The sequence below is a fragment of the Ursus americanus genome, chromosome 3 (genome assembly GCF_024610735.1).
Source record: "Ursus americanus isolate L20-20 chromosome 3, mUrsAme1.1.p, whole genome shotgun sequence".
NCBI lineage: Eukaryota > Metazoa > Chordata > Mammalia > Carnivora > Ursidae > Ursus > Ursus americanus.
In genome coordinates this window covers 14,298,227-14,316,453 of record NC_142129.1, presented here as the reverse complement: position 1 = coordinate 14,316,453, position 18,227 = coordinate 14,298,227, and the positions used below count along the sequence as shown (strand labels likewise).

General features: G+C 47.3%; 1 protein-coding gene across 2 annotated transcripts in view; it reads left to right on the top strand.

Moving 5' to 3' along the window:
• Positions 1-8,820: 8,820 nt before the first annotated feature.
• TBXAS1 (thromboxane A synthase 1) overlaps positions 8,821-18,227 on the top strand; it is a 160,602-nt gene continuing 151,195 nt past the window's right edge. The window contains exons 1-3 of one of the 2 annotated variants that reach the window (XM_087860790.1): positions 8,821-9,218; positions 9,342-9,472; positions 17,896-18,147. In XM_087860790.1, coding sequence (XP_087716916.1) covers positions 18,059-18,147 — 89 coding nt within the window. In that variant the 5' untranslated portion in view covers positions 8,821-9,218; positions 9,342-9,472; positions 17,896-18,058. The remainder of the gene's footprint in view (positions 9,219-9,341; positions 9,473-17,895; positions 18,148-18,227) is intronic. The other variant, XM_045792528.2, reaches the window with a different exon arrangement.

The window sequence follows — 18,227 nt, the reverse complement described above, 5'->3', positions numbered from 1 at the left end:
TGATCTGTAGCATGTGTGGCTCTTCTGGCATAAATACACCCACCACAGCCAATTTCAAACTTAAATGATGTCACTGAACATGGCGTTGAGAAGAGGTGGGTAGTAGCCACGATTAGACAGTATTTTCACCAGTTGTGTACAATACACCGGAAAAAAAAAAAAAACCTCAAGGGCACAGATAATCGTAAAATGCAGCAAAATAATCAGGGAGTGGTACATTTTTAGTAGTTATTGTCTTCTTTTTAAATATGGTTCATTCAATTGCAAACTTATGTAATTTACTTTTTAATAATTATAATAATTAAGATAATTTTGATGATTTGCTATCTAATAATTCATGACCATGTGTAACAGCCATTTTGCAAGATGCCTGAACATTTAATGATTGGTCCTCCAGAGCCCATTCAAGCCAGCTCCAGGGCACCCCTGACCCCTTTCCCAGAGACCCCACTTCTCCACCGACTTCTGGCCAATGCTTATTTTTCCTTGAAGAGTCAGCTCTGTTCATGCTAGGGATATGTCCCTCTTCCATCTCCATCATTGCTCCTACCACATGGCCATGATCTGTCTCTACATCTGTCTCCCCTCCTACTGCATGAGCTTCTTGAGGGCAGAGGCTGTGTCCCCTTCATTTTAATAATAGTACAGTGCCTGGTACGTAGCTGACGCTCTGTGAATTGTTGAAAAATTGATGATGTCTTTCCTGTTGGCCTTCTCCTTCCCTCACCCATCTCCCTTCCAATTCACTATGGGAAGGGCTATAGGCTGCATTATGGAACAGTTAGCCAGGTCTCAATGAAAACAGTGCTTGTGGGTTGGATTAGCTGACCCAGTGGACTACAGCATTTGTAGCTATGAATAGTACTCATGTATTCGAGGTAGGAATGGGTGTATTCTCCCAGCTAGTCCCCAGACATGGAGTCCCCATGCCCATGACTGCCATGGCTCGTGCTGTAGGATGCAAATTCATCACTTGTGGGAAGACGATAATTTAAAACAGTTGTACATTTGATGTCCTTCAGCCTTCTATGCTCAGACCTAGTCTTTTTCACTGAATGAGATGAATATCCTAAATCATCATGTTGACTGGCAGAAAATCAGAACAGTCCGCCAGGAAGTGTTATCTGGTGGCCTGAACAGAACAGCGAGTAAGCATCTGTTACGTAACAGGTGTATTAGCAATGGGAATGGATCAATGGAAAAGGAATCTATAAATGTACTGATGGTACTGATGATATTTTTTCAATTTTTCAAGCAAGTGCTTGTTGTTTTAATGACACAGACTCTAATTTCTCAGCATTTTTTGAGTCGCTCACATTTTCGGTAGCTGATTAACCGCTCAGGCTGTTATCTTAGGGTACCTAATTTACCGCACATCTGCAGAACTTAGCTCCAGCCTCACGGGGAAGGGGTAGCAGCGCATTCTCTAGAATTGTTATTTTATGCTTCACTGGGATGACTTGTTTATATAACTGAATCTTTCTGTTTTCTAAGAAGATTCAGCAGTTCCATTAAGCAACAGCAAAAGCAGTAGTTGCTTCTTCAGAACAGGCTTCAGTGTTAGCAAGATTTATATTTCACAAACAAATATTTAAAAGCAAATCATAACAGAGTGAAAACCAACACTATCACACATACCCAAACTACGCCAGCTAGTCTGGGCCCATGTCTCGTAGGAATTAAGTGTTTATAAAACCTATGTCAATTTTACTCTGTCTCTAAAGAAAAGCGTGGTGTCTTTAAGATTCTGCCTGCGCACACACATCAGTCTGCAAAGCAAAATCAAAAGACTGAGGTCACACGAATCTCATTTGAGTGACCTCAGCCTTTTGGTTTTAATTTTTGAATTTAATTTGAATTTGAGGAAGTAGAATTTGAAAGAATGTATTTTTGACTGGACTTGACCTGAAAATATTGAGACTTCTTACAAATCTCCTCTTATAGGGAAATATTATTTCTTGCCTCTGTTGGGTACAGATCTGTATATACTCTACATACACAGTCACTCTTCGTTACACTGGATAATGGGTCACACCTGAGGTGAACTGATGATTCCCAAGAGTCTGAGATTCACGAGCAGAGGTGTGGTGTGGGTGATAGGGGTGAAGCTGTTAGTAGACGTTTCAAAAAGGGAGCTGTGCCTCATAATTAGTCTGAAAGCCAAATTATCCCCATTGGAGAAGGACAGAAAGGCATGAACAGGCTCTTCCCACGTCTTTGAAAACAACATCTTTGGAGATCTGACTGTTCATCCTCGACGATTCTGGACTAGAGATGATCCCATGGCATGACTGGGGCTCTTGGAAAGGGAAACTGTGGAACTTATTTCTGTGAGGAAAATCTAGCACGGTCTACAGTGTCAATAACTAATTGTTAAAGCAACAACTGAAGGGAAAGAAGAAAAAAAGAAAAGGACTTTTTCACTCAGACAAGAACCACAGGAGTAATTAACCCTAAAGATGGAAACAGGAAATGACCTTTGGTGAGGGATATTTTCTGAACATTTCAAGCAGGATTTGACTGCTTTATGATGCTTCAGATAGCTTGGAAAAAACTCTATCGTGAATGAGAAATACCCCCTGTAAAATGAGCAAAGCCTTAAATTAGTCCACACGACAGTGTCTCTGGCCAGGTGGAATATTTCAACCATGCACTTCCTGGCCAGTACCCTTTAGACCAACTGCATTTCATAAATTTCAGGAACGTGCCTGGAGCAGGTGGGTGAGACATGGGAACGGTCATAAATCTGGGGCAGTGGCTTCCAGTTCCCAAATTCAATGCTCTCAAGTGCTAGTCTTGGCACAAGTAGAATTCATGCCATAGAGTAGTCTTCCATGGGTGGGAGCTCAGTATCTTATATTTATTTCTTGCTGCCATCCTTGAAAGGCAGTGGCATAGAGGAATGTTAAAAGAGCTTTCCTTTTTCCGCGCACCGTAAAAAGCTAGATGGAAGCTCTTTCCAAGGCAAAGATACTTAGGTTGAAATGTTCCGCATTTTGTGGCCAATGCTGAATTCCTACTGAGCAAATACACATGAGCACAGGGAGATGAGGTTGATCCCACATCTTTGGGGCGAGCCCCTCAGAGAAACTGAGATGGAGTGAACGAACCCCTTTCGTGTATCATTATCTTCATCTCAGTTGCTTGCAGCCCAAATCAAAAGTTTTTCCAGAACTTCCCCCAGCCCTTTTACAAAAGTAATACATGTTCATCCTGGATTTTTGGAAGTTCAGACAAACATATGGAAGAAAATCTCCTTTGCTTTCTCCATGTGTCCATGCAAAAACACGTCTTTTGCCCCGTATTACATTTTGTGGATTAGCCCCAAATATAGATAGTACTCTTCTTAGAGACTGGTTTTGAAATGAATAAAAGGGACACGAAAGGAGTGGAGGGGGTCTATACCACTTCACCACATTCCCAACTCTCTTTTGGGGGGAAAATATGGACAGCCCCAGTATTCCGACATTGATTAACATGGTACGTGATTAGCTTCCCGTGAGATACGGACAGTCACTACATCATTCAAAGTGCTTCGAATGTCTGCAAACACTTGATGGGTCACTTGGTTAATCTTCTGAGGAGGAACCCATTCTGTTTAAGGACAGTGAGTGGAGAAGAACATCTTGGGCAAGGCATGGACCTTTCATATCCAGTCCTTCCAACGTGCCATGTTCCAGAGATCTTCGAGCACTGGGTCGATGATGTCCTTTCAGGAGATGTTTGACTACCCTCCCTAGAGGCAACATACCATTTCCTTCATGTGTCAGTCATTCCATAGTACCACAGAAGGACCAACTGCATGCTGTCCAAGAAAACATGCTTCTGGTCAAGGGGCTGAGGAAAATGTATTACCCACTGGACCGCTTATGGCTTCCTGGAAAGTGTTTGAGATGAAAGAATAAGTCCAGTGTTCCTTAGGTTTGTCCAAATGTTTCATTATTAATTACCTTGCTTCTTTTTAATAAAAACACCCATCATAGACTTATGGACTGCGGCCACCCAAACTGTCCTCAGACCTTGGACTGGGCCCCTGAATCCCATATAACTGTTTTTCCTTGGTTATGTAATTAAAGCTACCTGACCTTGTGTCAGGACCCCTAGGACTCATGGATTGTGGGTTTTCTAAATCTTTTTTTTTATAACTGTGTTAGATGTTAGCAGATACTAGGTTCAGTGATAACAGATAGAAAGCACATCTTTTTCTGCCAACAGCAGGTATAAATCAGAGTTATAATACCTGGGACCCAGGCTCCAAGCCAGCCAGGATGAATGAGGCGAAGGCAACACGGGACCTTGCTTGGTTCTACCTCCTCTCTACTCTGCACAGGCGAAGTCTTTGCCGCCAGTCTGCTGGTGTGGATTTGGTTGTCATCTCTCTGTCTGGCCCCCTGTGGATGGGCATTCCTTCTGGACTATTCATATGGCTTTCATGCTGCCTTCCTCCAGCATCACCTTTGCTCCCTGTCTTTCCTGGATGAAGCGCCACGATGTTGCGAGAGTGTCAGCCCTTCACTGAGAAGTCATCTAAGCAGAAACGAAGAGCCTCTGACTCCATATCTCTAGCTAGAGTCTGAAGAGCAGGCTTCCCTTTGACCCTCAGCTCACTTCCCCCAGAACCCAGGCAATTGGCTTGTTCCTCATGAAGGTCAAAGTTCTAGGACACATGGTTCTGACCCTCACCTTCTCACCCACATTTTTTGGGAAGGTTAGTAGTGCGGTACATTTCAAATTCAGAAATCTGGAGTCTGGATTGCTCTCAGTGCAATGGCAGAACTGCTGAGATTCACTGAACTTGATGGAGACGGGGTATAACTGCTTGGTCAAGTGGGCTCTCTACGACCCTGACTAAATCACAGGGTGATTGTCACTATCAGAGGAAAGAACAGATGTGGGAGTGACTGTTCAGGTGAGGAAATGGCTTTGGGGAAATCTGGTGCATGTTCTGAAGTTCTGCAGCAAGAGAAGGGCTGCCTCAGGAGGAAGCGAGCTCCCCACAATGGGAAGAAATCAAGCAGAGACCAGTTGACTAGGTGCCCAGGGTTCTATGAAGGTGGAACACCAGACTAAGTGCCTGTAATCTTTCATTGGTTTCCCAAGATGGTGATTTTCCTGACTTTTCCAAAGATGGTGATTCTTGACACTGACGTAGAGTCCTCACACGGACTCTGCATCCTGTGGTTTTGTCTCAAGTCTGGTGTCCTGGGTTGCTGAGTGGCAAGCTCCCCGAGCACAGGGCACTTTTCTTATCTATCTTCCTTCCCTGGGGCCTGTTCCTGAGCTCCTCACCTAGCGGATGTTCCAGAGTGTTTTCTAAATGGGCGATAGTGTGCTGGCTTCTCTGATCTCAGTTGAGAGCCTAAGTCCCGTCTCAACTTGGCTTGACCAAGTTACAAAACTTGTCAGGAAAGGGAAGGTGTCCATATGATACTGACGATGAATGTCATTTGAATCTCAGTTTTACCATCCCGGTGTTTTGAGGTAAGAGAATACAGATTTAAGGCAGACATGCCAAGCCTGTGAAGGTAGTTTAGGGAGCAGGACAAATGGAAAGACAGGATAGACACGAGAGAGGCCGTCAGCCTGCCACACAGACGGGGAGGCGTTCAGTAAAGCAGCCAGTGGTAGAGGAGCCCCAGGCAGCTCTCCGCCCTTATCTTGGCAATTTCCCTAGTTTTGAGGTAGCCTAAGCAGACAGAAAAATGTGGTCACTTCCTTGAGAGGGTTGCCTCTTCCGAGATGTATTTGTGGTTCATTTGACAAAGCAAAAGCAGGGATTAACGCACCCCAAACTGATTTTGTCGGTAAACATCACCCAACTGTTTTCTTATTAATTTACCTTGGCAATACCTCTCCACTATGTAATTATGTGGGATTTCAGACCCATATTTACTTCTATCCCACACACACCTTATGTTACCTCTTCTTTCTACTACTATACTGAGAGAAAGGACACAGTTTTTTTTAGTTTCTACAGAACCTCGAATAATCGTATTGGCAGGTAAGACAGGCATCTACTCCAAAGCATTGGGTGGCGAGAGAGTACAGGGGTGAGACCAGGGTTGGGGTAGGAGGAGCTCATGACCCAGAAGGGAGGCTGGGGGAAGGGTAACTCCTATTCAGCAGGTAAGCAGTAAGCAGGCACGTCCTGCCCACAGGAAATGCAGGATAGATGTTTCTGGAATATCTAGAAGATATCTGGAAGAGCCAGAAAAAGCCAAGTGGCAAGCACTTAGTATGAAAGAACCAAGTTTGAAAGTTCACGTTGCTTCTTAGGGAGGACTGGACTGTTCTGGCCAGTACGGTACTCTAGTCAGGGAAAGAGGGGAAATTGAATCCTCCCCTGGGGGAAAGAGGAGAACGTTAGAGACAAAATGGGGGAAATTCATAAATAGAAGCCAAACAGTTTGCCAGTATACTGCAGCTCTATACACAGACGCGTCCTCAGACCTGAGATGTCTGCAAGGGTGCTGTCCTAGAATCTAACGTGTAGGTACAGGGAAGACATCCAGGAGATTTTCTTCCACCTGGATTCAGATTCATTTGGTTTGGTCAGGACTCTGAGAGTGATCCCGGAACCAGCAGCATCAGCATCAGCATCAGCATCACCAGGGAATTTGGTAGAAATGCCAGGCCTACCAAATCAGACACCTAGAACCCTGTGTTTTAGCAAGCCCTCCTGTGTGTGTCTGATGCCCTCGAAACTTTGAGAACCACTGCGCTGGAGATGTAAGAAACTCGAGGTGCTCCTCTTAAAAGCAGGCTCCCCTCCATTGTCCCTATTTTTCTCAGAAATACCATCCCATTCCTGTCTCCTGCATCCAGGCTTGGAACCTGGGGGTCCCACCCCACCATGGACAGGATGGGCAAGGACTGACTGACTCAGGGGCCCTAGTCACCCAGGAGCTTTGCAGACAAGAGAGTTTGCCAGCAGGTAGAAGTTGAGTGTCCCGGAGAAGACAGGCCTTTTTCTAATTTGCACAAAGGCAGGGTTTAGTCCAACAGTGGGGTTCCTTGTGAGGCTCTCTTCTCCCCCTCTGCTTCCCAACCAGTCGTCCAATCCTGCAGTTGTCCTACCTGCGGAACCTACCCGAATCCACCTGGATGTCTACCCATCCCCGACCCCCACTGTCTGGTGCCTCGCCTGACATCTTAGGTTGCTACAGTGATCCCCCCCTCCGCCCCCAGCGGTGGGTCTCCCTTGCTTCAGTGCACCCCCCCCAACCCCATCATCCGTCCTTCTCCACACCACTTGACGCACCTCTTTGCCTCCCCTCCCCTTCCACTCCCCTTTCCCTCACGCACTTACGCGCACGCTCGCCGCCTGCCCGCACGCATGTGCAGGCGTGCGGGGCGCCAGAATCTTCGCCAGCTACTCCATTGTGCGTGGGGTAAAGTCCACACTGCTCAGCCTGGTGTCCAGAGGCCTCCTCCCGCTGGCCCCTCCCCACCTCCAGCCTTATCTCTCACGAACCTTCATAAACCCTCCTCTCCAGCCAAACTGGTCTACTGGCAAAACCCTGATAAGATAAGCAAGTAAAATTAGAGCCAGTGAACCCGGAACAGGTACAGGCAGCCACGTGGGGGTCAGGCTGGGACGGCTTCAGCAACTTCACACGCTCAGGAGTCTGAATGGATACTCTGGGGCCTGCGAGTTAAATAAGCCCATGCTGAGATCCTGTGGGGAGGCGTACTAAGGACCCAAGGGCGCCATGGTGCTTTCTCTGTCCCTCTCCCATTCCCTACGGTAGTCGGTTTGTTACATCTCTCCTACAAGACCTAGCTTGAGCTGTGACTTTGTGGTTATTTCAACTAACTGATACATTTTACAGAAAAATACCCAAGTGCTTGGATGATGGGAACAAACCTCAATTTCTTTCAGGTGCTCTTGTAGAAAGCCTTCCCCTTCACCTTCACAACCCAAAGAACGCTATTGCCATCTGGTGGCTGCTACCTGAAACACAGGCATTCATTCCCTCACTCAAGCATTTCATGAACACCTACTGAGTGACAGGCAGGCTTTCTCCTTGCCACTGGGGCTACGCTGTTGAAACAGATGCACACACCCTCTGTTCTCCGAAGGCTTACATCTAGAGTATAGATACACAACTAGTCGAAGGAAGGGAAGAATGGGGGGGGGAGGTTAAACAGAGTGGGGAATGAACCACGAGAGACTATGGACTCTGGGAAACAAACCGAGGGCTTCAGAGGGGAGGGGGGTGGGGGACTGGGATAGGCCAGTGATGGGTAGTAAGGAGGACACGTATTGCATGGTGCACTGGGTGTTATACGCAAACAATGAATCATGGATCACTACATCAAAAACTAAGGATGTACTGTATGGTGACTAACATAACATAATAAAAAATAAAAGAAAAAAAAATAAAAAAGATATACAACTAGTCAGGCAACTTCAATGGAGAAAGCCTGGGATGTTATGGCAGGACACAAAAGTGCAACTTGTCATCATCATGGGTAGTCCTGGAGGGATTCCTTGAGAAGGTCACATCTGAGTTTTGAAAATGCACAGGAAGGAGCCTGGCCTGTTGTGGGGAGGGGGGCATGAGAATATAGAACGGCACAAGGCCTGTCATAACTCCGGTGGGCAGAGGGAAATGGCAGGCTGGGACCTCAGTACACAGACCAGTGCGGATGGGGAGGGAGCCAGGAACAGTAAAGACAGGGCTTGACAGATTGTTCAAGGTACAAAGTTGACTTCTTCAGGCAGAGCAAATAGGTCTGATTTGCATAGTCCATTTGGGGCATGGGGAGTGGATTCAAGTAGCACCACATTCTGAGGATCTAGTTAGGTGGACTAGTCTAGTCTAGTTGGGTCTGGATGAGCGTCATACATGGATGGCTCCGATGGCTTCATGGAGCTGTGGGCAAGCTCCTGGCTGTGACTTCAGAACAGAACCCCAGCTGGCAGCTAGTGCCATGGGACATAGGCTCAGCTGGAGAGACAGACAGAACACAGTCAGACGGCAGCACCCTATTATCTTACAGGCTGGTTGCTCTTTGTTCCTGATCCTGAACCGATTATGGGGCTTTGGCCTTTTGGGGGACCTCAATCGTGCCACCTTCCACCCTGTTCTAGTAGCTGGCTTCCTATGCAGGAATCACTGGACTGAGAACATATCCAAGATGGGACCTACCTGTGGCAGGAATGCTGTGAGTTCACCAGACTTCTTTTTCTCCATTTCCAGCCTCCTCTGCAGGTAGGTGTGGCTGCATCTGAATTCTGGCCAAGGACATCAGCATGGCTGATAAACATGCCACTCCCAGGCCTGACCTGTAAAAACCTTCCTCGCACCTTTCTTTCTCCTTTTCCCCTTCACCAGCTGGTTGCAGGATGACCCAGCAGAGGCATCTGTGAGGTAGTGGATGGCGGGGCCCCAAAACTGAAGGAGCCCAAGTCCCCAGATCATTGCGTGGAAGGCTGCCTTCTGAAGGCCCACGTTTGGACTGTCGGGTGAGTGAGAAATAGAATTCTCTAGTGCTAAGCCCTTGAGATGTGGAGGCTCCTTATTACAGTCCCTGTTCTATCCATTCTCTTTCCATCCCTGCCCTCACCAGGACTCAGATCTTACTTCTGTATTGCTGTCCTGGGGCTGTCCTGGGGCCTGGGATCCTAGTACTTGCTTGTGTATGTATTTTCTTGAAAACACTGCTGCCAAAACTTCGGGATCCCCATCATTAGAACCCGTGCATATGTCACTGTGTCCTCTTTCCTCCACGTGGGGACTTCACGGTATTGACTTGCCCAGAGTACCACTGGGGTCGTCTGTCAAACCGTGGATTCTGGATTCTGCTTCCTGGGCATGAAGTCTGTCTCCACAAGGCCTGCCCCACCTCCAGTGATAGGAGGTGAAAAATGGCTGATCCGGGCACTGGCTTGCCTGAAAGCTCCAAGACTCGCCTTAAGGCAGTCAAGCCATCTGCTGGCTCTCCACGTTCATAGGCAGAACACTGCGAAATCATCAACATGTAGCCACACTCAGCCACGCCGCGTGCCAGGAGAGATTCGGTGATAATTTAGAAAGTGCTACCATCTGACAAGCAGAGATCAGGGGTGACATAAGTTGACAGAGAAGCTGAGATGTGAAGGACACAGGGTGGGTCACATCTGATTAGCAATATCAAGAGTAGTCTGTAGTCAAGAGCATCCCTCGCCTTCCAATGAAACGCACAGTCAAGGTCTGAACAGTAGCCCGGCTTCAGGGCCCCCACTGTGTGACTGGGGCACCTGGTGACCTGTGGTTGTTAGACTGTCATCTGATGAGCTCCACACTCATTTTAATAGTGAAACCAGATGGGAAGAGTTGGCCTGAATAGCATTATGTCACTTCCCTGCTTGAAGTCTTTCCTTCAATGGCTCCCTGTTCCTTTTGGAAGGAGAGAGTACATTTTTCACAGGGCCCAGCAGATCTTAGGTGTTCCGACTGCTAGCTAGCCTTCTGCACCAGCCAACCTTCCATTTCCCTTTGCTTGATGCCTCCCAGTCACGCTGGCCTTTACATTCTTTGGGCGTACCCAGCACGGTGCTGGGCAGCTCGCACAGACTCGACAAATAAACGCTGATGGATGAACGAGAGGCATGGAGCCCTTGAGAAGAGTACTGCAGTCTACTGGGCGATCACAGAGCTGTGACTGGGGTGGATCCCTCTCTAGATACAAGCTCTATGAGATCGGAGACCTAGCTTGTTTGCCACACCAGTGCATTCCCATTGCCTAATGCCAACTGGCTGCCAGTGCGTTCGTTGAGCCAGGGGAATGAATATAAGAATGAGCAGATGGGGCGCCTGGGTGACTCAGTGGGAGAAGCGGCTGACTCTTGATTTTGGCTCAGATCATGATCTCAGGGTCCTGGGATTGAGCCCTACCTTGGACTATGTGCTCAGCGGGGAGTCTGCTTGAGGATTCTGTCTCTTCCTCTCCCTCTGCCCCTCCCACCACTTGCACTCTCTCTTTCAAATAAGTAAATAAATCTAAAAAAAATGGATAAAGGGAGTAGTCATCAGAATGAGAGAGACTTCACAGGTGGCAACAACAGGGCTTGGTAATTAACTGGACGTGGGGGAGGGGAGCTGGGAGAGAAGGAAGAGTCAAGGATGATCCCCAGTTTCTGACTTGGGAGTTGAGTGGAAGGAGGCATGATTTACTGACACGGGGAACATGGGACGAGGATGAAGAGTTTAATGGAGGAAGGAGGCTGTGACAATGAGTCTAGTTTTAGACATTTTGAGTCTGTCAGCATCTGTGGGATATCTGTGAGAAGAGAACCAGCGGGCTGCTGGATATATGTCTGAACCTCAGGAATGAGAACTAGGCAGGAGAGAATAGATTTGGGAGTGATTGGCTCATGGATGTTAATTAAAGCCGAGCGGGTATATGAGATCGCAGTGTGACAGGCGGTGCGGTTGCACAATGATATCTAAAATATGGTCCCTGCCCTCACAACCAATACAAAGTCAGGATGTGACATAGACCTTAAAACTGTTCACAAGCCCATCTATGTCTCCATAGCAACCTTGAAGAGAGGAGAGAGTTCTGTCCTCATCGCGGGAGGGGAAACACACAGATGGCTGCTGTCCCCCACATGTCTCCTAATGCGGGACGTGGTCTCACTTCACATGGGTCCCCCGTAGTGGCACCTGGAAATTCTATGCTAGCCAGTACAGACCTGCATCTTCTCCCACCTCTCAGCCATGGGGCCGAAGCGATGACGGAGAAGGCTGAATCAGCCCTTTCCAAACCTCCTTTCCCTGGTTCTGCCTCTCCACGCCCACCGCTCCGCCACAACCATTCTGGGGGTGGCCACACTGACCCACGTGCCAAATGCAAAGATGCTTTGGTAACCACCTCACTTGACCTTTCGGCAACATTCACACCCTTGGCCGTTTCCTGCTCCTCACAACTGTTCTCCTGTGGCTTTGGTGAAAACATTCCCAGACCACATGTCCAAGTGCTTACTGTGTGTCAAGAGGTCTGCTAAGCAGCGACATGGGCACCATGTTTTCCTCACAACAACCTTGTGAAGTGCATACCGCTCTCCCCACTTCACAGATGACAAACTGACGCTCGGACAAACTGACAAAGTGAACTTTCCATGCTGGAGAGCTAAAGGAGCCCGGTCATTTGAAAACAAAAAGGTTCATCCTCATGCACTAACATAGGTTCCCTCTGCGGGTTTTCCTGCTCTCTCAGACCATTCCTCCTCAATCTCTTTTTAAGCTCCATTTGGCGCACCATCACCCCCTGCCCCCATGACCCTCTTTCCCCCAAAGCTGCTATTCTTGGTGTTGTTCCCATGGCCCACTTTTTAATGCCCCACCTATTCTCTGTGGCCAATTTATCCTATGCTGTCACCCCCTCCATATACAAATGGCTCTCAAAACTAAAACGACTTCCCTTCTTCAAATTTCTCTCCTGACCTGGTTGCCCTCTAAGGACCTTCACCTGTGTGACCACCAGGGGCTCAGTGTGCTCACCCCTGAAGCCACACTAATTCCCCAATACTCATTCCTCCTCTGAACTCCTTCTTGTGCGCCATGGCACATGTGGGCTCCATCAATGCAGCCAGAATTTGGGGCGTTATCTTCAACAACCCCTTCTTCTTCACTCTCATACTCAATTGATGACCAAATACGGTTGATTTGGCCTTCCCAGTAATCCCGAAATGCAGTCTTCTCTTCCCCATTTCCAGCTCTATGGCTTTATTCAGGCCACTATCTCTTACCTAGATGGCCAAGCAGCCCCTTCGCTGGTCTCCCCATCTCAGGTATGACCCATCCAATCTGCCTCCTGAGGGAAATTTCTAAAAGCAAATCTAATCATGTTACTACTCAAGTTCAGTCCTCCTCTGGCTTCCCGTGGATCCTGGAATAATGTGTAAACTTCCTGGCATGGCCCACAATGGCTTGCATGACCTGGCTTCTGAGTATCTGCCCATTCTCCCTACCTACCACCAGCTTCTGATACCTTGGAGCACAAGTGAGCTATGTTCCTGCTGCTAAGCACATCTGTCCCGTTCTCATCTGCGCAGTGACATCACCTGTCCAGTCTAAGCTCACGTCATCTGTTCAAACTTTTTACCAGTCCTCTCCCTCCTGTTTTTGCCTCCTCTGTGCCCTGGACATGTTGGTTGTCATGGTACCTATCACACTGAGGGCACCTAGGTATTTACATTTCTGCTTCCCTATCCTGGAAGCAGAGTTTCTTGGTGGCAAGACCTAGGTCCTATACAATGGAATTCAATTCCTGGTGCCTAGGGCTTAGCAGCTGTTCAATAAATGTTTTTTGAAGGAATGGACGAGCCCTCCTCCTCTGACCTCAGGTTCTCAGAAAGTGGACAGACTCTCTAAGATACTGGATGGTGTTGAGGAGATTGTCGTTTTCCCCTTCTACAAGGGGCCCTAGTTTCTTCTGCAAGGAGATAAAGCACCTTACAGGCCCACACCATCCCTCCATCTTCCTTAACTGTAGCAACTCTGCGCCCCAGGGGGGGAAACATAAAGATAAACTGTATCAAAACCATGGGCTGGCATGGGGAGCTATGCAGTTTTAAGCCAAAATGTGACTTTAAATTTAATGGGAAAAGTACTAGGTTTCAAGCCAGAAGATCGGGGTCTGAGCCTAGCCTTCAGAATTTATTAATGCATGGTTTTAGTCATGTTGCATCTCTGAGCTCCAGCTTCTTCCTCTCAGAGCCCAGGAATGAAAGGTCCTGCTCACCTACCCCTCAGGGCTGCTCTAGGCTGAAATGAGGTTCTGTGTAAATGTTCCCTGAGCTTCTATGGTGCTCGGTAAGCCCCACTGTCCTTTCGCTCGGGGCCCTACTTGGCAGGGAGGATGTGCCCCATGCCTCAAACCTCCCCGGGACATCGGGCTTCGGGCAGGCCAGCTGGGAGCCTTCAGCAGGGAAGGAAGGCACCGCTTAGACATCTGCCCAGGCAGTTTTTAAACACAGAGAACATGGAGGAAATACCACAGAATTTATGGAGTGAAAGCTTTAAAAAGAAACACAAGACTTAAGTCAAAACAGTTGACTCAACTCTGGGGGAGGTGTCTGCCTGGATGTAGGAGAAAAAAGGGATGGACTTGGGGTGCATTGAGACAGAAGTAGCCAAGCTCTGTGGGGTGTCCCACCAGGTGCAGTAAGTGGGCACCTCGACACACAGCTCGAGGGAGGAAAGCACCCACCAGCTTCTTTGGAATGCATATCTTTGGGTGCCCTACTCCCACTTCTAAGACTGTTGCTTGGGATGTCCCTCCCCAAGGCCATGGTGATATGTACAAGGATGTTTACTGCAGCCTCATTTGTAGTTGGGAACGCTTGGGAACAATTCAAATGGCATTTGGTGAAGGACAGGCTAAATGGGTCACAACACATCTGTACCGAGGGATCCTAGGGAGCCAATGACTTACGTCTCAAGGTGTGACGTAGAAGGATATGCATGCTACAGTCACTGAAAAAGACCAGTAGCAGAAAGGCATGGATATGATGATCCTGTTTTTATAAAAACTAAGAATATACCTATGTTTGTATTTGCATAGAAAAGGATGTGAGAGGATAGACACTAATTTGTTAAGAGAGTTCGCCTCTGGAAGTTGGAATTATAGAATTTTTAAACAGAGTTCTGGAAAGTTGACTTTTTAAGTAGATATACCATTGAAAAGAAAATATTCAAATATAACATAATAAAAATAAAATTAAATAAAGTTCCAGGCTCCAAGTCCCAATTGTTTTAAAAACTCAAAAAAAAAAAAAATTCAGAGAGTAAAAGCCTAAGGTTTAATTATGGTAAGCGTCATGGCGACAGTCTGTCTTTCACTGCGGAAAAACCCCAAAATGTCCCTGCATTGCATCATAGATTTCGAAATTGTGATACATTCCTAATCATATTACTCTCTGATAAAAATCCTGAAAATCTTTCCTATCTGACCCTTCCACTCCACCTCGGTTAATTTACTATCTACAATTCACTGAGTGTTATCTTTGCTTAGAGGCTCGGGTGGAAAGGGTGTGATGATCTCTCCACAGCATTCACAGCTCCTCCAAATCACAAATCTCATAGAAAGGGCTCCAAAAATATTAGAGGAATGAATGAGTGAACTCAGTCACGTGGGCAGCTGGCAACCCCTCCAGGCAGTCAGACCCCTCTGACCTGGCCACTAACATCCCAAGGTGCTCTGTGAACAGGGTGGGACCTGTCAGGCACTTGCGGTGATGTGAGGCGTGTATTGTAGATGAAGAGCCTGAAGAGGGAGATGGGAGACCCAGGTTCTATCACTAGGCAGCTATGGGACTGTACCAGTCCCTTTCCCTTTCTGGGTTTTCATTCCCTCCTCTGTGAATCAGAGTTGGGTTCGGTCAACATTTCTCAAAGCACGTTCCTAAGAACACTACATCCGGGACGTGTTCATAAATGCCCTTTAACAAGAATTCTGTGGTCGCATACGACGCTGCTCTCTGCATGCCACTCTCGGGGCTTCACAGTGCACCTTCGCAAGTTTAAGTCTCTGAGAGGTGTTTCAGGAAATAAGCTTACTTATCGATGCTTACGCCAGCATTTTCTCATATTTAGTTCACCTTGGAATCTTAAAAAAAATTTTTTTTTCATGAGCATCTCTCTGATACACATACCGGCCCTAGTAATATCTGAGGGCTTCCGACTCCAGAATCCACGGCCATGATGACTTGCTTCCTCCACGCCCGCTGGCTCTGCCCCCACGCCCCGTACCGCGGCGCCTGTATTCCGGATAACCCTTGATGAAGCCTAGCTCTGTTTTGTGAGGGGGGAATACACAGATCCCTTACCATCTCAGCACAGTTCTGTTCGAATGGGAGGAGATCTAGAATATGGAGAGGGAAGAGGACATCCAAAAGGGCTGGGCTGGAGCATGGGGCACTTGGGGTGCAACTGTAGGGGGCACCTAAGTAGGAATGAAAAACAGGGACACAGGGCAGATGGTCAGAGAAAAGGGAAGTGTTGGGAAGGTACTGGGTCCCTTTGTGGTTTGCTGTTCTATTTGTGACTGTGGCTCATCTGTTCTTCTGGATTTAAATACCATTTGTATGTTGATGTATAAAATGTCTTCCATATTTGAATACAATCTTTTGATTAGGAAAACGGACTTTGGAGTCATAAATCCCAAGTCTGAGTTTCTTTTATAAAAGGGTGTTAATATAAAGTTTTGCCTCATAGTGCTGTTTATGAGGATTGAATGAGTTAACACATACCAACGCTCTTAGAATAGTAACTGGCCCATAGTTAGTACTCCATAAATGGCATTGTTGTTATTAATTATTATTATTTATGTTTTCAGCCAAGATTCCTCTCTGACTCGACAGCTCCACTCAGATGTCTCCCAGGCATCTCAGACTAAACAGGACCCAAACTGAACCCTTGATTTTTCCCACCAATACCTCATCTGCCCCATCTCAGTAAATGCTATCTGTATACATCCACCCACAGCTCAAGTCAGGAGCCCAGGAGCCAGACTTGTTTCCTCCTTCCCCATCCCTGTCACATCCCATCCACTGAGAAATTCTGTGGTTTACTCCTAAATATCTTCCAAATTCATCAACTTCCTTCTACTTCCATCCCCGCTCCGTCCGAGCAGGCTCATCTCAGGATGAATGAATAGTCTTCTGAGTGGCCTCCCTGCTCTTCCTTTTGCTCCTTTCCAACAAAATTCTCCAGTGCAGCCAGAATGCTTTTACCAAACATAAACACGAGCACGTTAAAACCCTAAGTGGCACATAAAATGAAGCCCACACTTCTCACTGTGGCTTTGTGCTGTCTAGCATCTGGTGACTGTCTCCATCTCTTAGGGAAGAGATGCCTGCCCGAGCTGGTCACTCTACTCCAGCAGGACTTGCCTCTTTCCAGTTCCCACCACAGGAATTCTTTCCCACCTTAGAGCCTTTGTCTGTGTCACTCTTTTTGCCCAGAAGGCTTTGCCCATGGCTCTTTACAGAATGGACCCCTCTTCAACAGAGAATCTCAGCTTCAAGCTTTTCCTTTCCAGACAGATTACCCCGCAGCACTCCCTTAGTGGGTCTCCCCAGTTGTTCTTAGTCCTTGCCCTGTGTTCATGACCTTCACAGCACTGCTCTCAACTTGCAATTACTTATTTATCTGTCTACCTGTTTATGGTCTGTCTCTCCCCAGAGACATTTTCCCAGAGTCTGGTACAAGTTCTATTTTTCAAACACTGTCCACTCAGCACAGAGCCCAGTCCCCCATGTATATTGAATGAATGGATGAATATCATGGTGAGTGAATGACTCACTCTCTGATACACCCTCCCGATTACTAAAAGTGTAATACACTGACTAATAAGCAAAAAATGATTCAGTCTACTTCAGTCAGATAAGCTCAGAGCTAGAACAAAGCACCCATGCACGAGCCTATGGACATGCTTTTAGACATGGGAGAAATCCTCCAACTCATGATGAGAGTGCTGACGTGAGGCAAGATCTTTGGTCTGTTCCATCGTTCAGTCACCAAGGTCCCCTTGGACCCCAGAAAACAATGAACTTTGTGGGATGGATGTCCTCAGTGCCACCAGCATTTTCCATCAGTCTGATATCTGACCCCAAATTTTTCTGGGACATTCAGAGTCTCCGGACCCCATATCTTCATTGAATTACAAATTAATTTTTTTTGAAGGGTAGTCTTTCTTCATAGACTACTGGTCGGAGTAGAAATCTGTGGTTGCAACCATTTAGTGGCTCAGCAAACATGGGACCAGTCCTGCTGCTAATTCCCTGGGAAGTTAACATAAATGTTTATTGACAGTGCAGTCCTCAAGAAAATAAAGTTGCTGATTCATTGCCTTACGCTGAAACCCTGTGTTTTTTCCCTCCTCTTCCTTCCTCTTTATAAGGAGACAGTCTGACGGAGAGCACATTTTGGGGACCCACTTGACATGATGTGGTCTTGGTTGCCTGATCCTTCTTCCATCTGCGGATCGTGGTCCCTGTAACAGCAGAAGGATCAGCCTCCCTCTTTCCTCTGGAGGACCGCCCTTCTAGGGACTCTGAGGAACAATGGAAGTCTTGGGGTTTCTCAAACTGGAAGTGAATGGCCCCATGGTGACAGTGGCCCTCTCAGTGGTCCTCCTGGCCCTCCTGAAATGGTAAGTCAGCCAGCAAGTTCCCACGACCGTGACATTGGCAGCAAGAGCAGCCCTGGAGCCTCGCTGGAGCCAGGGCGGGG